Source organism: Falco punctatus (genome assembly GCF_963210335.1).
Source record: "Falco punctatus genome assembly, chromosome: Z".
Lineage (NCBI taxonomy): Eukaryota > Metazoa > Chordata > Aves > Falconiformes > Falconidae > Falco > Falco punctatus.
Window position 1 is genome coordinate 61,917,161 of NC_137586.1, and position 22,716 is coordinate 61,939,876.

Sequence of the window (22,716 nt, forward strand, 5' to 3'; positions counted from 1 at the left end):
AATCCAAAGCTAAGAGGGGCCACTGTCAGTAGACTTGTACTCATTCCATGAAGCACTGCACCCATCCACAGATCAAAAATGTTTTGAAGATCTGTGATTCAGAGCAGGCTTTAGCTGCTATAATTTATGACAAGGCATATATTGGTTGCCACCAAGGCAGGCTCAGTAAGAAAAAAACAAACCCAAAGCTACAGTAGGAACCCTGTCAGCACACACAGCACCCTTCCTGGTTGCACTGAACATTAATACAGCGTAAGGAGGGATCGTGCCCCGTTACAGAGCACACTGTTACAGAGCATGAACACGTAACACTCATGCATCTACATGTAATAGAAATATTAACACTAGCCCTGAAGCCACTGCTTCCCAACATTATTCTTTGCCAGGTTAGGCACATCCCTGGAAACTATCAATTGTTAACTCCAATAGGAAATATTCTGTCTTAATACATTTACATAGATGTATGCATACCGATTACAGCTTATGTAACAATGTATGATTATTAGTTACACAAGGTCAATCTTTTAAGAACATTACACAAGTCAGAAATTCAAATTAATAATGCTATGCCACTTTGCATAAAGCATGCCAAGATTGAAACAAACGTATCTCAGCGTATTATACCAACTAAAAAAAGACACAAGAACTTACCAAAAAGAAAAGGCTACCCTAACACCTTAGTGACAATGAATGTAAATTTATGCAGGAATTTTAATCCTAGTCCTCCTTCAAAAATGTCCATTACTGAAGATTTTACTATCAAGCCTTGAACCAACCTCACAATCTTTCTAATATCTCAGAAAGTGGTTAAGAAAAGCCAAGAAACACCCCAACCAAAAAAAAACAAGCCAAAGCCATTCTATGTGATGTATTAACACCATTGTGCTTGCTCACCTTCAGCCTCCATTACCACTCTAGCTTAAGTAGGTGCAAATGAAAATGATACAAAAGTAATTTGTAATTCTTAAACCATAATAAAGATCAAAATGTTACTTTTGTCTGGAATTGAAATCTAAGCTAAATTTGACTTCATAATGGGAGGAACATCTCTTCAAATTGTTCAGTCTTCCCAAGAAGCTGCAGAAGAAATAAATCAACTTAAAAGTTCCTGCCTAGAACTCGCATTTCAGGGTGGAATATAGCATGTGACAGAGCAAGAAGGGGTACAGCTGAACCACCTTATAAATGTAATCACTTTTCAGACTTTTGATTCGTATAAAAAGCAGGTTCAAAAATTAAAATATATTTCCAGGGTTTTCTGAGACTACTTAAAAGAACACAAACCTCTTGTATTTAGGCAACATTCAGCCACCAAAATGGGGGGCATTATGTGCTTTGGAATTGCCCCAACGTTCCTCTAGCATGCCTCTGTGGTTGGTATTGCTCCTGAAAACCATCTTTACCAACTTCACCTTACGAATTCAGCTGAGCTGGGCCTCCTCATCTGACTAAGCAAGGCTGCAGAGGAGGGCATGTCTTGAAAGTGTGTAATTTTTTACTGCACAGTCTGGGGGCTTTGTTCTGACTTGAAAGAACCCAAATTGCAAAATCTCTCAAAACAAAAATTTCAGACTTTCAGAAGACCCTTTTCTTACAACAAAAAATAAAGAACGCAAGTCTGTTGCACATTCAACACTTCCTGGTGGGGTGAAAGAAACACGAAAAGTAACAAGTACAGAAGCTTTGCATAACCTCTGCAAAGGAGTGAAATCACTCACTTGCATGTTCAGACACAGTGCAACCCAAGTAAAAAGCGCTGTTACACAAAACAGTGTGGGGTTGCAGGGAACAGCACAGAAGTAGTACCTGGTACCTACAGGCAAAAAAGCGCCACATCTCTCACTCCGGCATACTACTACATTTGCATTCCCAGCCTACAATCTATCAAAGCCTGTTTTTCCCTATTTTGTTTTATGTCCTTAGTTGAGAAAGAAATCTAGGAAGCAGGCCATGTTCCTCACACAGGGAAAGCAGAAGAGCGTGCTGTGCACCGCTGCAATTACCCACGTCCACATAGTGCATCCATTGTGACGAGGCTCTGCTTTTTCGCATCTGGGTATGGGGGGTGGGAGGGCTTTGGCAGCCACCTGTACTGCTGGATCACTTCCAGCAAGGTTGCTCAACACACATCTATGCTACCAGGAATTGTGCATGGGCATCAGATGGATCTCTTGGTTTTCTTAAAGGAAACTGCATGCAAATACACTTTTCTCATCTTCAGAAATTCTTTGTGATTGTCATGTTCAGGGAATCCTCCCGTGCAGTCCTTGCAAGGGAAGGGTTCCTAATTTCATGCCAATATTTAAGAGGTTTCACAGAAAGCCTGACATGCTTCTAGCTCAGAATTCACAGAATGGCTCCACTCTGGGGACAATGAAATACTGATTCAATAATTAACACCACTGAAAAAGAGTTTCTGTAAACTGGTCCAGGTCCCTAGTCTCACATGTCAGTTATAAGTCATTGACGGCCAGATATTAAGGACAGTATTTTGTTTATGAAGCGGCAATAGCAACAGCCTTAGGGAGAAAACACATAGTACCAAAAAGCAGTGAAAGATAAAACTAAAATACCGATGCTCATGCTTGCATGCAGTAGCAACATGTATGCAGGAAAAGTATAAAGAAGTTAAATATACAGGAAATGTTCTCATGTAAGAGATATGAAAGAAGTACAGGAGATTACACCACAAAACAGGATAGGTGAAGCACCTTACTTTATTACAAGACAATAAGCATAAATATCTTCTGTTCTTTAAATCGTCGAGTTTATGACAAGTGAAACTGTGTGAACAGCAAACTCAGCAGCCATAAGTATGGCTGACACAGGCATCCCATAATGTATGGGGTAGCTTAAGGACATGGACCTATACATTTAGGCTGCCATGCCTACCATCTGTCAAGGAGATCACAATGTCCACTTCCACCCTTTTTTTAGTGGGAAGTACACATTCAAATTCTTTGGTAAGTTTGAAAAAATCTCAAGACAAATTCATTTAAAGAAAGAACAAAGAAGTTACCACAAATAACCCTGTGCAGGAGAAGAGCAACACTTCATCAATACTAGAAGTGCCAACAGCTTCCTCTTGATGAGCAGTGGTACCCATGAAAGGTACCCATCAGTGTGAATAAAGGTGTGGAAACACAAACTGAAATCCAGTCTGCACAGAGTTTTCACTACAATATGGAAAACACGATTCACACAAAGCATTCCATATACGCATAAATAATCTGCTTTTCTTATTACATGGTGTTAACTCCTTCACTATATGCCATAAAGTTTCATCTAAGCCATGGAAAATCTCCATTATTTTTTCTCTTCCTGAATCTTTTCTGGTGTCCTCTCCAACCAAGTGGAGACATGTAACATGCTCCAGACTTGGTATACCACATCCGAAACAATGAAATATTAACGTCCTGGGCTGTAAAGTGCTATCCCAGGGAGCAGGATGAAGTAAAAATGGCATGTTTAGTCTCCTGTTACATACTATAACTCATGTCCCAAATGCAAGGGCAAAGTGATAGCCTTCATTCCAAAAAACATAGGAATAAAATAAATCTGTGAATTAAGTTTTTGAGGAGTATTGGAAGATACAATTGTATAAATACACTAATGAGCTTTCCCTCCTCTGGGTGCAGAACAGCATAAATTGTTATGACAGCTTTAGTCCAGAGACTAAGGCTACTGTTTACTTATTCCAATACATAATTTTGTTCAAAGCAACACCACCAGAACCTTTAAAAAAAAGGGAGAGGAAGATTTTTCTGGGCCATTTTGGCCTTTCCTGATCTTGTTAGGATATGGAGCACTGTAGAAACACTTCAAATGAGTATTAGTTGCAAAGGAGTTTTTAATGACGGTACACACCCTTGTACTTAATGTTCTCTTGAACAATTTCCTGAAAGTACCTGTCAAGACTTGAAATTACCAAGCACTGTCAAAGTGTTTGCTTTATGATCACAATAGTAAGTGTTCACCGGCCATCAACATTCACAGTCTCAACTAAAGCATGTTTTCCAAAGCTTCCAGGTTTTCTGCTCAGCATGTTAAACCTTTGCAATTCTACATGGTTCAGACAGAAAAAATATGTATGTGGTATTCAAACAGAAACTACAGCATCACTTCACTGCAATTCACTCTTAAGTCAAACTCAGACTTGTTTATACATGAACAGGCATTCACCCTTCACATGAAACACTGAGAAAAGTTTTCCCAACCTTCCCCCAGCCTTTAAACAACTCTGCGATTTCGACAAACACACTACCAGAAATAAACTTCCCATAGATCAACACACCAAATGGATACAAACCACTTGGGAGTAACAGAAGCAAAACTTGCCAGTACACCTGCAGAGGCACAAGAAACGCCCTCCACAACAGATGCAAGACAACCAGCCAAGGGGTACATTTACATTTCCCAGAATATACCAAATGTGCCAAGTGGCCTCATGGAAAAATCATGGATGAGACTAACAACCACTACATAAATGAATGAAGACACACAGATAACCAGTAAAAAGGAACACTGCCAGCAGGCTAATCCTTCTTCAAAACTATAAACTTCCTGATATTCCAGAGACACCTAGAAAGTATTTTCAAAAGTCAGCAAACCAAACTTACAACTCAACCAGCTACCACAAATCACAGACTGGCCGCAACTGTTTGTTTTACTACACTTCACAATTTCCCCTGCATAATTTCCTCCTCCTCCCCCTGCCCCACATGCTTCATAGGTGATAATTATTTTTCTCTTTTTTTTTCACTGACTCTATCTTAAAAACTCTTCTCTTGCTATCAACCTGTGATCCTGGCTTCCCTGGAAGCAACATTGTCTTCTTTCAAATGGTCTAACAGCACAATTAAGTTAAAAACTGACAAAAGGGTTCTGAGCTATATTATGTGGCTGCTTCTGTTTCCAAGCTACAAAACTACCCATGCCTAATAGCTCTGCGAGTTTTCCTTTATCCATATTTTAATATTAGCTTTCCCTGTAGATTTAGCCTAGTTTAAAAGCACTATGCAACACCATAAACAAGGCACTGCAGAAGCAGTCTACTCTAATTCACAGAGCACAACATAAAATGATAGTGTTGTTACAAAATTTCTACTTCAGTTCTGTCCCCTTGCCTACAAAACAGGGACAGAAAATCTTTCTTCCTCTAATAAAACTGCAAGCACCATCAGGAACATACTGCACGTGGGGACAGGTACTGTTCTTGTAGTAACTATCAACAAGTTAATTTCAGTTTGATGGTTTCCTGCAGTAAATTCAATGAAATAAACTAGATTTTGATGGACACAACAAAATTTCCCGCTTCATCAGACTTGAGATTACTTTTTTTTTTCTCTCATGCTTAAATAAAAACTTACATCTTTTCCCAGGACTCTAAGTTCAAACTGTGTTTCCTTGAAGTGAACTTTTGTAATTCTAGGCCTGTAATACCAGAAGAAAAGACAGAACCTCAGGAGCCTTTAATTTCATGCATAATAAAACGTAATGTTATATATTTACATGCAAAGACAAAAAGGAATTTACAAGTAGATTTTATTTTTAGGTATGCACCAGATATCAACAGAAAATTAGCAGTATTTAAACATTTCAGCATAAGTATGGTAAAGGTGAACTATTTTTTTAAATACTTGGATTTTCAAAGAATTAAAAATCTGTATAATCCAGACAAAGATTAAGAATTCCAAGTATAATTTTTTAAATCAATACAATTAACCTTTCAAATGGATATCACAAATCATACATTTCCATTACATACATACATAACAACATTGTTATTGTTCTAGCACAGACAGTACATTTAAATTATACATACCAGAAATATTTTCCTACTTGTTTCTTATTCTTGTAGACAACAACTCCTATGGGTGTTAATCCTAAAAAATATTCAGATTTGTTTTCACCCTAGAAAATAAAAACCTATGTCATTCACACAGTTGCAAGCTGTATCACTGTAGCAGTGAGGTCCAGTGAGGAAGTCAGCCTGATGACTGACTTGAACACACTGTTTCACTCTCTGCAAATGGGCAAACAGTACTTGATCTACTGACAAAATCTCCTATATAAGAACTTGTAGGCATAGAGGCAAAGAGGTAAGAAAGAATGGCAGTGAGGGAAAGAACGGAAGATTCCACATGCCATGGTGGAAAACAAAAATAGTTGTTGGGGTTTTTTTTAAGGAATTCCTGTTGGCTATTTGGGAAATGGCCAAAATTCAGAAACTAAACCCCTTAGTCAGGCATGAATGCAACAGACATCCTAACTTCCAGATGAAGGTAAATAGTGATTTTTTGACCTATTCTACTATAATATAACCTCACAGCTGCCTTCTCCCTCCTAAAATAGTATCACCTGCATTCTGCTACAAAGTGAAGTAGCCCCTGCTGAGAGATTCAGAGCATTTTTTTGTTCAGAATGGGTAACAACTTGCAAGGAACAGGTGTCTCCATCATCTCCATAGGAAACTATCCCTGAGGTCGGTATCCAAATCACAAACTGTTGGAAAAGAACAGGGTGAAAACCCTGGTGCCAAGTGGCAGAAGGCCCCCGCCTCCCCAGCTTACAGCCAGGAACCAAGATCAGATGCACTGTACATTTGAAAGAGTGCAAACCTTAGTGCACCAGGTTAAAAGAAAGCCAGCTGCAAAAGGTCATTCATCTGCCTACTTGGGGCAACAAGGAAGAGCCCTGCGAGCTCCAAACCAGTGGACCACAAACCGCAAAAAATATCAGTTGTGAGACAGACTGGCTGTAGAAAGTGTCCTTCTGCCTGACTACTGATGTGAGAATGCTCAGGCACATCTGGTGAGCTCTGCCTGTGCTCCTTACTGAACTAACTGCTAAAGTTAACTTTATTTTTAGTATGACCAAGGAAGGAAAAGAACTATATCTTTTCATGTGTGCAGCTTTACTCTCATGTAAGAGCTTCTGTTGCTCTTGTAATATAAGTAGAAATTATGATATTCATGGGTTAGACTTGGGCATATTAAAACTCACCCCTCACTATCTAGGCAGGGTTCTCATTGCACAGCAAAAGCAAGCTACAAGAAAAAAAAAATATTTCCAAGCTCTACTAATTTAACATGGTTTTGTTGGTTCATGTTGAATCTTGTTCCAGTAACTCCCCCAACTTTCTAAGGGTGGGAGGGGCACAGAGCATGGGATATGAATACAATTAAGCCACAGGGTGCATTAAAAAATACTTCATATCGTAGGCTACAAAATTTTCAGCAGGAAATACATACTTAATCTTCTGGTAGTATCTTGATTTCTTTATCTTCTTTCAAGTAATTTTACAAAGTACTGACATCTAACTCGGTGAACTATCTACATTACAACTCCCCATTTGAACTCCTGATTTTCTTTTATTCAAAAAAACCTGCCACAAGCGTAATTATTCAAACAAGACAGAATTATGTTTCCACCAGGAGCACATAGCCTCCAGGTGCTAACTTGGATGCAATCCCAATAAACATGCTGTTTCACAAATGAAGTGGAGGGTTTTGCTGAGGCAATACAGACAACTTTCAACACTGCAGGATACAGGAGACGAAAAGCTGGTAACGTACTCTAGATCTTTAGCAAAACCTTCCCAACGAATATTTAAAAAAGCCAAGCACGCTGCTGCTACCCTGCTCTAGTTTTTGCAAGGGTATTGAAAAGGTTTCAGGATACACTTGCTGTTATTTACACAAGAATAATGTCCCAATTCTTGTGTCAAAGACAAAGGTTATAACCCTCTCTCATTTCTTCTGCCACTTGCACTAATTACTTCATATTTATCTGAATTGTTTTTTCCAGAGTATAACTGCTTGTCTTTTATAGGTGTAATACAATCACAGCCTTTCATCTGAAAATCATTAGGCTTCTGTATGTATGAATGATTGAATTCCCTCAGTCTCTAAATACTTATTCCTTTGCATTTCTAAAGTACAGTGTTCCTTTCAGGTTATTCTGTGGCAACTAAACTATATAAATACTCTCCTCACATTAGCACAAGAAATATTTTTTATTGTTACCAATTTTAGAATATTAAAACAACACTTACATAAACAGGATGGAGATCCACTCCATACATTTCCAGGGATTTGGCCACCCCTAAGTAGTTCACTTCTGCCTCAGCAGGAACTTGACCCCTGTCAACAAAATTCTGTGTAAGTACTTTGCACTTCCAGTCAACATATCAAAATAGATCATATTAATAAATACAGTTTGCTGGACAGGTATGCAACCCTTCCTACTATTTGTTTAGACTGTCACTACCCTTTCAACACTGCAATTCTGCTCGATTCAAGTAAGACTGCACAGTAGACACAAGCTTGTACCTAAACTCTTTGATGTAAGATGCTACCACAGATACATGTTATCGTACATACAATGTATGCCTACTATAGTGGCTCATCTTTTCTCTGCTGTCACAAACACACTTCAGACGTTCAAATTTTAGGCTTGAACATGCAAAATAACTTCTTTTCCCCAATAACTACATGATTATTAATAAAGCAGGAATGGAAGGATTGACTGGGGTACTATTTCCCCATAGCAGTGCTGAAGATGCAAAGGATTTCTGAAAGCTGGGTTCATGACTTCAGACAAAATTTTTCATTCTTCATAAAACCTTGGCTACAACGAGTCACACCAACTGGCAATAACCAAGTCTACTACTATGAAAACAAAGTTTGGAGTCTGTTTCATGAGATTACCAGTTTCAAAGATCCAGCTTGCCTTCCTAGCTGCAAATATCAATTTTTCAATTAATAACTACCATCAGCTGTATACTGGTAGGAAACAATAGGGAAAACCGGTGGAGGAAAAAGCCCATGGCTACTAAGGCCATATTTGACATCACTGATGAAGGATTTATTTTCAAAAAGAACAAAATTACTACATAAATTCAAAGCCTTCACCAGACTTATCTTCAGAATTTAATTTGTTCTTCCCTAAATAACTGCCTTTGATATAAGAGCAAGACACTGTTACAAGCCTGAAAACAATTGAAGCTGCATTTTCATCTTCATTCCTTTTTAGAACTTCTGTGAAAGCTACTGGACTGTTGTTGGGAAAGTAGAGCACATCTTGTGAAAATATCACCTCAAAAAGATGCATCTCCCGCTTCACCCTGTGATTGTTCTCTTAGGGAAATAACATCACTTCATTTGTTACCTTCCAAATTCGAGGTGTGGAGCAGAGTTCAACATTTTGACTCAAGGCCTGGAAAACTCCTGCAATATGCACGTTACTACTTCTTGTCTCATCACTCTCCCCAACCTAGCAGCTACTTTCCAGGTTTTCCCAACTTTACGTTATGCCTGACACAGTAAAAATCACATCCAACATGAAAGAAGTGAAACAGCAATACTAGCATGAATACAATAGCATAGGTGTTTAAAATGCGTTCTTTGTGTCTGGGAGATGGGCTGAAGCAGCATACACACAGCAGCACTGACACTATTTCAGGTGTTAGCACTTCTGGAACAGCAGCAGACCTGAAGCTTGTAAAGACAAACCCCTTTCTTCAAGAGGTAGATTTCCCAGTAGAACTGTGACTCATCTCTGTATCCAGAATATGCCAAACACTGGCTATTCAGCATGTCAGCGTCGCCACATCTGACATATCTTTTATTCACTTCGCTATAAAACTTTCCTCCACAGCTTGATTTTGTAAAAATCTTATTGCTAGCTCTCTGAAACATAAGCAAAATGTTCACTGGAGCACTATCAGTCCTGAGCAAAGTGGATTACCCCATTACCGAATTAGTGCTAAAATCCAATACTGATTTAAATATTCTTGTTAGTGTTTCCTTATTGGCCACACACAAAAATGCTGATGTGCTAATCCCACTATTCTCACCCATCTCTGAAAGTACCAAACAAGTCAAATAAGCATGTGCACACATGTAAATATTTTTACAATAATACATAATTTATAATAAAGTGTACTTGGAAAAATTTTAAGGAAATTAAAGATGTGAGCTGGAGCTTCTGTAGGAAACAGATGGAAGCCAGAGGAAGAAGTCTTCCCAAATGCAAATGGAGAAGACAGAGCATGAAGGGGAGAGGGGAATGTCAGGGACTGAAACAATTCCCACCATTACCAAGGGTAGGTGTTTCATTTTTACCATGTATGAAAACACAAACTCTCCTCAGCATCACACAACCTGACAATACATCCCAAAACTGAAAGAGTCTCTGCAGTTGGTCATGTCAGAGCAGACAGTATAACAGCCGTGCAGCTGACGTGCACTGCTCAGGTGCACAAAGTACACCTGAGTGCCACTGACAGCCCTAAACAATACTGAAAGCTACTTTCAAAGCTAACTATCAGGGGCATCTCATGCCCCACTGACAGCATGTAATATCAATGCAAAATACAAGAACAGCTGACTTGCAAATTATTGATTAGTCCCAAATCTGCTGCAGTCTGGAACAGGCAATGTCAGAGGGCCAAAATACAAGCTCTACATTTGCACTGAGGGATCATATCCCTCCTCCAGCACGAGTGTCTGCTTCTTCATGTGCAAGCCCTGAAGCCACTGCTTGCTCCTCCAGATGGGCATGACAGTGTAAGGCCACCTCACCCTGCTATCCGACCTTGGGATCTCCGTGCTGGTTTATAGATGGGACAACAACTGCAGCAGGCAGGCTACAGAGACTCGAAGCAGTCAGAAACTCCTGCCACCTCTGACTTCCCTCACCTTACCTGATTTAGAAACTTGCTCAAAGACCTGCAACTGAATGAATCCCTGAACAACTATTGTGCCGATATAGACTGCGAGATAACCTGCAACCAAAAATGGTTTGTCTGGCCGTAACTAGCACAGGCAAAGTACAAGCAGTGCCACAGCCATCTTGCAAATAAACCCCTGCACTTCCATGCTGAGCTCCAGAAAGGATAAAGAAATTTTTCCCAACTGTATCACAAACCCGTCCCTAAAATGTCTCTGGTATGTGAGATGATTGGGGATGTGCCCTTAGCCATTCGAACCTCTTAACTAAAGAGACCACTGTCACACGTGCAGACGTCAGTGCTGGCAGTGTTGATGATGACAGCCAGGCTGAACTAGCAATCGGTATACCTTAGTTTCACTCTCTTTTTTGATGCTACTAAATCGCTGACACCTAAGTGCAGCCAAACAGCGAAAGAGTATCACAGCTCTAGATCAATAAGCATATAAGAACACTAGAGACAGTGTTAAAGACAGTTCTCACTCCTCTTCACAACCATTGTTCCCCCAGCTTCTGAATTTCATCTGCGGGGTCACAAACTTTTTGAGGCAAATGGGCCTTGATCTGATTTACTACTCTAATGACTACAGAAACCTGAGAGAGAGGAATGAAGGTTGCTTAGTATCAGTACCTTGGTACATAGCAATTCACCTCAAGTTTCATTTCTCAAACACAACCTCTGCGATGCTGAACCAAACAACCTCTCTGTGACGCAGTTTCCAATCTCTGGAACTGAAAAAGCAGTACTTCTTTACTTCACAAAAGGCCCCTTAGCAAGGCTCTCCACAGTGCATCAGTTACTATAAGGCAGCCAGGAAACCACACAGAAATAGTTATTGAACAACAGACTCTCTCCCCTGAAAGAGAGTGCTCAGGTCAATGTGGCAACTGGGACAGACTCCAACTACAGCAGAACTTGTCAAAGAGATCAGCTGTGTCTCTGAGTTAATACTTATTCTCATTAAACAAGACACAAACAACACTAACATGCAAAACTACAGGGAAGATATTACTTAACCTTTATCCAGGCTGTGGCTTCATAACAGCAAGAGAATCAAAAAATCTAGATCTACATACAAGATGGCTAGCTCTGATTATCTCTACATTACTTTGACAAAGGGTATGATGAACATACTCATAAAATGATTCTTACTGCTTTCATCTTAATAAATGGTTATATCACAATTGCACCTAACTTGGATTTGTTAGAACAAGTTTCTTTACACTTACCAGGAACATGAACTTGGAGATAAGCAAGTAAATGTTTATTTTGGCTTCATGTATGGTTGAACTTCTGGCATATGTTTTACACAACTAATTTCACGTTTTGCATTTTTGAAGGCACTGTGGTCTAACATTTGGAACAGCAGGTTGGGAAGCCAAATCTCACTGATTTGCAGTGCTTTCACACAGTGACTTGTGGTTCAGCCTCCGCTACTCATACACCAAGAGTACTTCTGCCTAAAACTAATCTCACTGAAACTGTTTCTTGTGCAGAAGGCCATTTCTAACAATGAGTGAGCGGGACAAAAAGTGGCTCTGAATTACTGGGGATTTTAAAATATTTTTTGTATGCCTAGAGTCAACATAGAGTTAAAGGTCCCCTTTAAGAAGACTGCTTACACAGCTGCTGCAAATGCATCTAGTATTTAAGCTATATTCTCACAGGATCACCTTCTGGCTCTTTACTGGAAAGTATGTTATTTGCTCCAACTTCACTAAGAGATTGCTGTGTTTTTCCTCTCTGTGTTGCTGCTGTTGTTCCTCTCTTGAGCACTGACAGAACTGATGGGACCAGAGGTTACTAGTTCTGATCTTGCTTTGCTTGTCTGTTGGGCACTCCAGTTCATCTCCTGGTTGTCTTTACTGCAGTTTTGCTTTCCACTCCCTTGACAAGTAATCAAAGGTAGGCACTGCACGCACAAATTGCAGTCTGAAAGAAAACCAGGGGTCCACCACCTTGGGATCCACCATCAAGCAGAGATTATCCAGAATCTCAACGATAGTACAACTCATATGTTCTGTGTCTAAGGTGACTATTATTCCAGTAACTGAAAGCTGGAGATTTTAATTTTCGCAGTCTCTGTTATAAAAATGAATCTGTCAACTTCAACTTCTACAAAGGGTAAGTTGTGATTGCATTAATCTCCCAGGTCTGTTGACATACATGTTTCACTTCTCTACAGATCTCGTTTGCCCTGTCTGCAGTGCACCTCATATTCTCCTCCTGCAATCTCTTCAACACTTGCCTCTGCCAAGTACCATAACCCTACCTTGTTCCTACCTTCTCAGCTCCTTCTCATACATAAGAAAGGTTTTCGGGCACAGCTTCAACACCTGTGAATTTCTGTAGTGTCTTGTTCAGTTTAAACCAAAATTATTTTGAGGGCCACCAGATATGCTGTGTTCCCACTGCTTTAAGGCCACACACAAATGTTTTTGAATTTCTTTGGTTTTTGTCCAGAAACCAACACTCTGAGTGCCCCGTGTTATTCTGTGCTGCCTGATGCCTCTGTTTCTAGGTGCTGCTTTTTTTTCTTACAAATCATGTTCTTCCTTACAGTGGAATCCTTTATATTGACCACTGCAAATACATTTAATCTAAGATATGTTGGTTAATAAAATGAAAGGACTTTATGCTTCTAAAAGCAAACTGCCTCTTTAGTTCATGTCGATGTTGCAAGTGAGATTATGACTTAAACCACGGGCATACAAACTGCTTTCCTGGTACTTCCTGCACTGTGAGCTGCTCCCACAAGGATTCATGCAGGTTGCTACAAGCACTCCTTCATTACCCCAGCTAAGGATCTGGCAAGAAAATAGAAGCTTCATTGTACCGAGCACTGTACGCTATTAGATTAAAGGTGGTTTTGTCCTAATAGTCTATTTGAATACACAGGGCAGTACGAAGGAAAGAAATGTTTTTATCCCCATTTTACAGACAGTGACTGAGGCATGGGCATAATAAGCAATTTTTCCAAAATTATGGAGGAAACCTGTCCTGGAACAGGGAACTGAACTCACAGATTTTGATTTCATTATTTTTAACTACAAAACTAAGAGGAAACAGGAGCAGTGTTAAAACTGCTGGTTCTGAAACACCAATACCAAGGTCTGACAGGCATCGTATTTCCAGTTATTGTCCTACTGAGTTCCTGGAAGAACAACTCCAATTATGTAAAATGGTTTCTGCTTCTGAATGACATAACTCAATTCCCTGTGCTCTTTCCTTGAGCCTAGAGACCTCCACTCTGCACCACTAGCTGCTCCCTTCCCTACCTACCAAGCGTCTCTGATGATGTTACCTGCCAAGATCCCAACAGTACTGAGTTCTTACATCAGAGTTTTGTGTATCCGCTCTATGGCATCTTCCAGCTCTTCCTTCTGGTCTGGAACAAAGCGGTACTCCGAGACATAACCTGCAGTGTGCTTGTATGGGTCATAGTCCCCCAGCTCAGCTAAAGGACACAAGAAGAAAAGAAAGGTCATCTATTTTCAGTGCTTTATGTTAACCAAAAAACATGTAATATAATCCACCTATTAGTGCCAAGCCACCTCTTTCCAACTCTCAATTTATCATGCAGTCAGTTAAAAAACTCAGACAGTACAGAACTGTTCATATTCGTACACATAACATCAAGAAAAAAATGTCTTCCGTCACTTTAAAAGAGAAATGGAAGGTTCAAAGAGCAAGAGGTTTTGACAGGAAATCTACCACTTCCACAGAACTAGATACAGTTTTGTCCAAGCCAGCAAAGCTGAAACTTGATGGCATGTATTATTTGGCAGCATATGTAAAACAAGTATAGAAGAAAAGTCTAGCTTTTGGAATATCTATGCCTTTGCGATAAGCTGTAATATTACAGACAGAACTGATTCATATTGTTGGGACTCCTAACATAAACATCAGTGTGGGAATGCAAATACAGACAAATATCTTGAGACACCTAGAGGTGTGCCCTTCTAGGGGTGTCATTTCTTGTGAGCCAACACTAGACTTAATTTTTGAATAAAATAACAACATGTTTCCTGAACATTAATTTCATTAATTAAATATTTCAAAATCAAAATAATTTTAAAAGATATTTTCTTAAAGAATGTACTGAATAGGTGATACAATTTTCTTTGAAACAACCCTGAATTTGCATACATTATTCACACCAGTTCGCAAGTTGCAATGTAATTATAAACTAAACACGCACATGGGTCAGAACACACTTCTACTGATCTTACCTATAATTGCATCTATCTGCGAGGCCCTGCAAAAGTTATTATTTCAGTTTTTTAATAATCCTGAGTAAAATCTGCATAGACTGGGCTTCTCTGAGAAAAGCTTCAGAGAAGGTTCCCGTCCAATGCCCTCTGAGCCAAAAAATCGCCAAAAGCAAGCTTCAAGAGTCAAGAAGAAAAAGATTCACCTATCAACTCATGTTTCTTTCCAGAATTTAATGATGTTTCTAGAACAAAACAGTGATCTGCTTGGTAGAGATGTTGAGAAGTTTCTTTAGAAAACCTCCATAAAAACAATGTGGCTCTTGCCCATAGCAGGAATAAGAACAGGACTACAGCAACTCCAGCATTCCCAATAGGAAAATTGGTATATTCTGCAAACTGTGCCATGGGTACTGATTTTTCCACCATCACCACTATAACAGTCCATAGTCTTTGACCACAAAAGAAGGAATATGATTCAAGCGCTAAGGACAGGATCTGCCTGGAGACCAAAGGTGACACCCAGGCACAACCTGAATGGTGACCGCAGGGCCAGTGGCTGCAGCAGGACATGGGTAGAGGACTCTGGAGAGCACGTGGCCATGTCTCCTCCTCCAGATCTCAGCAGCTGCTAGCTCCACTGGGAAAGACACCACTAATATCACTACAGAAGCAGAGCTGCTCAGCTACTACTGAATTTGCACAAACACACTTCATTTCATTTCAGTTGGGAAAAGAAAAAAGCACGGTCAGGCACATCACCCTTGGAAAGCCTGCTGACCTCAGTGCTGATGCTTTGGGTTCATATTTTCAGTATCTGACACAGACATTGCTCAGGTGTCTTTATATACCTTGAACAACTACAGGGCCTAAATAAAAGGACAAAACCTTTATACAGTCAATGGCAATGCATGCTTGCTGGTGCCAGGGCTAGCTTTAACCCACTGTATGCAACCTTTGCCATGCTTTAACTCTCTACTCTCACATCAGCTATCCCATTGTTTTCCTGAGTATCTGAGAATAGAATCACAGAAGCAGGATTTTATACCAAAACCACAGCTCCCCATACTCTAACTACCTTACAAAATTACTGAAGGACAAGAATTAATTCTTTTTACTAATTTCTCATAATACGATTAAGATATTACCGTTATTATATATTTTCTTGCTTCATACTTGCAGTATTTTTTCAGGGAAGGCATGTTTGAAGTGAAATGTACACTGCAAACAGTTTTTCATGTCACATTTCTTAGATGGCAAAATGAAGTATAAAATAACTGCACAAAAATAAAAACTGCTGAAATTTAGTTTTCAGAAACACATACAACACAGTGAAATTCTGTATAATGCCTACTCCCATTTCATACGCAAGTTATTCTGCCTTGTTATTCTAAAATGGAAATGAAAGGATGACTATTTTTGATGTACTAAGTGTTGTTGAGTCACAATTGAAACACCAATAATAAAAATAATCTTTGCTTAATACATACCACTCATGAGAATTCTAATTTAACATCAAACAAATTACAGGTACAGGTCCCAGCATAACTAAGCACATGATTTTTGGCAATCAAATTGTATTTCAATACAGAGCTTGAGTTGCAATATGAAAGGAATAACTAACTGGTAGACAGATAGCTCCTTTCTAATTGATTGCTAGTTCTACCAAGCATGCAGAATATAACATCCACTTCTGGAAAGCTAACTACTGATGAGTAAATGCAGATAAATGACAGAGAGAATTAAAATCCTTCACTTCAGGTCAAAACACATCCTCCCTTCAAGCACAGGGGCATTCATATTGACAAAATGTAATTTTTTAAAGAATCTTTTATTTGACAGACTTCGTTGGCTGGAGGCTGCCAATAGCCTATCAAATCTGTAAATGTCCTGACGAAGATTTTGTCATACTCCGTATGCAATCCTGAGTAAGTTATGAAGTCTTAATACATGACGAGATATTCCTCAGCAAGGCAAAGAGTGTTTGGCAGTCTTCAGACTGACTTTTCAGTTTCTTCTTTCAATTAACCTCTATATTCCTTCTATATTATCAGTTCAGCATGGTCATCTATTTACAGTACTTTAGCTGAAATAAGTCATATTAGTTTTATTCTGGTTTGAAATGAATGCATGAAGTGTTAGTGAAATCTTCATCAAAATTAATCGTAATGCAGCGTTAAAAGAAATAAGCTCTCAGTTGGCCAGAAGAACTTACACTGAATTATATACGCTCCCAGCTGTGCTGCAGTGTTGCTTGGACAAGGCAAACGGCCCTGTAAAACATCTTGCTTAACCTGCAAGAAAAACTGATACCTAAAACACAGAGAGAAAACAGTTATTATTTAAATATTGAGTCTTATGCACCAAGTAATCTTTCATCATCTTCCAGTTTACTTAAGACGTACCATTCACCATAACTGTGTGACAGTCTAAAATCGTATTCCTCTCTGAATGGCTTTTCCCTATTGACCTTGAAGTAATCTAGTGGAAGAACCTAGGTAAGCAAGCACTCTGTAGACTTCCCATCTGCTTATATTGTGCAGATACAATTAATTTTCCCTCTGAAAATGTAATTTCTTTCTTTTGACTTTCATAGAGCAGTCAGGAAGTGGGGAAGAGCGCTAGGAATCAGAAAAATCAAAGAAGTAACTTATCAAAGTTTAACCTGACCAGGGGACCAATATAAGGGAGATCTGGGTATTGGACACATCTTTACTCACGCATTTTCTCGCCATACACCAGAGTGTCAACTCTAGAGCAGCAAGCAGATTTGATGGAGTCCATATGCCCATGAAAAAGGCGGATGGGCATACCATCATCAGCAACTGTATGCTGCAGCATAGAGTACTCTCCTTCTTGCACCAGAGATAGCAGGCGTAAAAATGTAATTTTCAAAGGCATTACCTGCTTCTACACTTAATGAAGCACGTACTGAGACCACTTACTGTGAACCAATATGCACAGAACAGATGGAAAAGTAAGGACAGGAAAACAAGCCATCATACAAAGGATCTGCTCAGCTTTGCAACTCCCCATACTCATTTATAGGAAGTCTTTTAAATGCTTTTTGGGTTTTGTCCGGGTTTATCACAACAGATTTACACAGTGTTTCACATCAACCTAAGCAAATTTCTTGCACAAAGTTCCTACAAAAGGTAACAATACTGAGAAGGTAACTTTTTAAAGAAACAAAAATGATTATCCGTACAAGCATACAGCTTTTTCATTACTAATTCAACTTCATTTATGTATAGCCATCCAGCTACACTACAAATAAATTATTCTGTGTTATTAAAAGTTACTTATGAAAGCTCCTTGAATGGTCTGTAAGTTCTAACTGCACCTATGCTGATCAGGGAAGTTGGCAAACTGCAGGTCACATGATAGCTGACCCACAAATCTCTTAAGACCCAGCCAACTTTACTAGACTGTATGAGCCTCTGAGTAAGGATATGAGTGTCTTTCTGGTAAATCATCTCCCAGAATCTGGGCTATGACAGATACTATTCTAGGAGTGTCCAGCCTTAAAAAAATGGCTAATATTCTCCACCTTAAAGGTCCAGGCACTGCGTAAGAATTTTATGGAAAAATCATTAGGCAACACAAAGCGCATAGACTCTGTTTTCTTCACTCTGAGCAATACCTCATTACTGCTTCTAGGTTATGCACATCAGTCCTACCTAGACATATCTTCTCTGTATGAATTATCTTAATGACAAAGATATTTTTACACCTATTGTGGAGTACACAGCATCTTCTTTTTAAGATTAAATGCATTTTGATATGCATCTGTCTTTCTGTTAGCACTTCTCCATATCTACAGTGCAGAGCTTCATACCAGATTAAGCTTACAAATACATTCTCCATGTAGCATGGGTCTAAATAGATATACTTCTGCATTTTTATAGCGCAGCCTCAAAGCAGGACAGGAAACTGCAAAAAACACCACATCCCTACAAAAACAGTCAGAGCCAACTGCTAAATTCTTCAGTGACTCCTGTAAGAACTGAACAATCTCAGTTCCCACTGAAGCCACTAAGCTCCTCATAAAACCAAGCCTTTTGCCCAAACTTGTAGCTAAAGCACTCTCATCTTGTGTGCTGTCAAATTTGCCATGCATATATAATAGTGCCTAAGTGCTAGTTTGCTCTAGCAAACACAACCAGCAAATGTTAATATGAATCACCACAGTGTTAGCTTTTGCCTGTGTAAAGCCAGACAGATTTTGCTGTGAACCAATGACAAATTTGACAGGGTTTCATTATTTGCAAATAGTAATCATGTAATGCCATAGATCATCAACATCTAACAACCACACAGTCCGCTCTCATATCCATTAAAATAACAAACACATGCTCCAAAGAAACACACCGGTTAGCACAAAACAGTTAACACATCAGTGGAATTACACACATTTAGGCAGAAAATTACTATCGTAAAGAAAAATAACGCCTTTAACCCCTCCTAAGCAGAAGGAAGGGGTTTTTTTATTATTGTATTTTCTTCTGAAAAGGTATACAAACCCTCCTTCCAAGGTTTAAGAGCCTACACGAATAACTGCTCAGAAATGTTGAGGGCATTTGACTATTCAATACGTTTTGCTGAAGACTGTCAATACAAGCATGTCACTTTCTTATAGCCTCCCTCCATACCTTCTAAGGTCTAAAATCTGCAGGACCAAACACCATACAGACAAGAGCAGAGGTTTACTAATTATACTAAAATGCTTCTCAACTAGATTCACACACCTAATCAGCAGTGCAAATCACTGACTGACCTTATCACAAGGCAAAGAGAAACACTTCTTCAAAATTTAGCTCCTGTGATTTCCCAAAGAGAAATCCACCCTGCCTCCCAGCTAGCAATCACAACACGTTTGATGGCCAAAGCTTCCTTCCCAGGGCCACCTGTCTTCCCCTGTGAGCTGGGCTGAAAGCACTTCTCTGGAAAAGTATGGGAAAACTGCATTAAACCTTCACAGTATAGGGGCATCACATTGTGGCTAGATTGCTCTCTTTTACCGGCGAAGTCAGAGTGTTTATTATTTTTACCAGGCTAGTCCCAAACTTGTTACATTGGAGACTTTTGTTCCTGCTGTGCCAGTATCGAAACAAAAGAATTTTCTCAGTCTGGTACAAGAAAAATATTCTGCCTGTGCTGCAACAACTGCCACCTTTGATTAAGGAAAATTAAAAACTCTGCATGCATTCCAATGAATTCTCATGTGTCATATTCCTAGGACATCAAAAGACATGTTTTGGCATTTAGTAATGCAAGCCAGCACACTAATTTTGTCCACCTACTTATTCAAATTCTCAAATTTCCTTTTGAACCTAAAACTAATTGTCTGAAAGCTTTCATAAATAAAGCAAACAGAAAACCCTATGCATGAGAGTTCAGGCAAGCATGTGGGTGTATGTGTTTGTGTGCGTGCGTATGCATGTGTCAGTGTGCTCATCCTCATATTTCGTAGGGGTCAAGCTTAGTTAAAAGAATCAAAAGCGTGCAACTCTTCAATTTCCTTTGCATATTTTTAGAAAGACCAAAATAAATCCTCTTGAAAAACAGTTCTGGAACTTAAGCTATGGCAAATACAGAAGAAAATTCCCTGTATTCATATTTGATACCAAAGAAAACTCTAAACGTGATTATAGCACAATATAAATACGACAATGGATTCCTTAAAAATACCCCAAACAAATGCATATCAAGTCCCTTTGGTTTTGATGCACCAGATAGCACCTCTTCATCTTGGGCTTCCAAATGGTTGTCCATACCGATGACTGTGAAGCTATCACAATTCTCTTCCTACACATACCAGATTGCTGTTCAAGCAGAAAAATGCAACCCAGTCACACCACAACAATATACACCTGAGTGGAACAGATTACTACCCTGAAATGAACAGCCTACACTCCTATTGAATACTGTACCTTGTTATTTCTTCTTTCAGTTTACATGGATCCTCTGCATAGAATTTAATGCCAAAATACAGAGTGTATGGTGGTCCAGCTAAGGGAAAAAATATTTGGTGCAAAAGTTAGTTGTTATGAACTGTTAATTGCTAGGAATAGTTACTAGCTGGCTACAAAAAAGCTACTAAGAAGCTTATCTTAATGTTATATGAAACTTGAAAAAATCTTACATCCACAGAGCAAACCCCCATATCTCTAGTCATTAAACATGTGGGGAAAAAAAGAAAAGAATTTTTATTAGGATTTTACCGGTCTTGTGTTTATTTATTCACAGCTTTTCTGTTTACTTGGAGTTTTTGCTAATTTTGAAGATTTAACTTTAGATTTCATTCCTGACTTACTATTTCTCAAAGATATTTTTTTTTTTTACTGCTTGGTTTTGACCTTTAGATACTTTTTCCACTGAAACGTTTTGAAAAATGTAATCGTGCATGAAATGTGATTCCCTGTCCTAACTAATAATACTGAATACTAATCCCTTCCACACTTTCAAATATCTTATGGAGCAACTTTAATTATGTGCCACTTCTAATTAAGAAATATTTGGAAAAGCTTTTCTAATTCACCTTTTAAAAAGGTTAGTCTCCTAAAAGACTCAGTGAACTCAGTACCAAAATTCTTACAGCTACATTTATTCCATGCATGCTCCACTTCTGCATCTTTTTATAGAAGGTCTCCAAATTCTTAAGCAAAATAATCTTATCATGTTCTTTAATTATAAGAAAAATAGTAGGTCTTGCATCTGTGATATCTGAAGAGTGACAGTAACAGCAGACACTATTATCAGTAAGTGGCACTACATTTACTTTCAGAAGCAAAAAAGGAATCTAAGTTGATTATGGTATGGTACACTGCGATAGAAGTATCACAGCTACTACAAAATCAATTACACAAGAATATCACCGTTTATTATTTTAAAATTAAATTTAAACACAGAGAAATCTTCGGACAATAATCACACCAATTATTTGAAAATGATGGTATTTTCCGTGTTAGAAACTTTGATACAGCTATGAACAGCAGTAGTAAACTTGTTCAAGAACTACCAATCTGTTGTGAATAGAATCTAAGTGTTGTACAGGCTGTATATACAGAACACTGCCTCTGTTACTTCATCTTCAGATACGTTCTTTAAGTTCAAATAAAATACATACTGTTTATCAATTCTTTATGTTCAGCAAGGGTCTTTGCAGGATCCAGCCAGTACTGTGAGACAGATAATCAGGGAAATTAGTCACTTAACATGGAAAATTAATAAAGAACAATTGCAATTCTATATTTTTTCACCTATTGGTATTTAGTAGCAGACTGACACACTTCAGTCAATAGCTAACTTGTGCCAGCTTCCAATCAGAGAAACATCGTCTGTACAAGTCTAACATTGCATATCTTCTCTGGGGGCAGGAGTCGTCCTAAAAGGAAATCTGTTTGGTAAGAGCCACATCTCAGGCTCACAACAAGCTGGCTCTACAGGCACTAAGTACCCATTGGTGTCTAGCTGATCTGCTATAGCTAGTATATGGATGTTCAAACTTGTTACTTTCTTCCCGGGAGATTAATCTATGCAGGATAACTTTAAATCAAAGCATGTAATACAGGACCTACAAGGAAAAAATGAAGGGGCTTCGCTTATTTTCTGAAAAACAAAAGCATGTAAGGGGGAATACACATAACAGCACTCTGCAACACCTGAGAAATTGCTGTAAGAGAGTGATCAATTTTTCTTCATGTCCACCAAGTATGAAGAAATGGGCTTAACTAGAAGCAAAGAGAAAATAATTTTGATTTTCAGAAA

General features: G+C 38.8%; 1 protein-coding gene across 3 annotated transcripts in view; it reads right to left on the reverse strand.

Moving 5' to 3' along the window:
- Positions 1–22,716, reverse strand: part of EPB41L4A (erythrocyte membrane protein band 4.1 like 4A) — a 135,165-nt gene that overhangs the window by 53,449 nt on the left and 59,000 nt on the right. For all 3 annotated transcript variants that reach the window (XM_080371233.1, XM_080371232.1, XM_080371231.1), the window contains exons 3-9: positions 22,076–22,127; positions 20,880–20,958; positions 17,162–17,259; positions 14,072–14,192; positions 8,057–8,144; positions 5,825–5,913; positions 5,370–5,433 (exon numbers count right to left, since the gene is read on the reverse strand). In XM_080371233.1, coding sequence (XP_080227359.1) covers positions 5,370–5,433; positions 5,825–5,913; positions 8,057–8,144; positions 14,072–14,192; positions 17,162–17,259; positions 20,880–20,958; positions 22,076–22,127 — 591 coding nt within the window. The remainder of the gene's footprint in view (positions 1–5,369; positions 5,434–5,824; positions 5,914–8,056; positions 8,145–14,071; positions 14,193–17,161; positions 17,260–20,879; positions 20,959–22,075; positions 22,128–22,716) is intronic.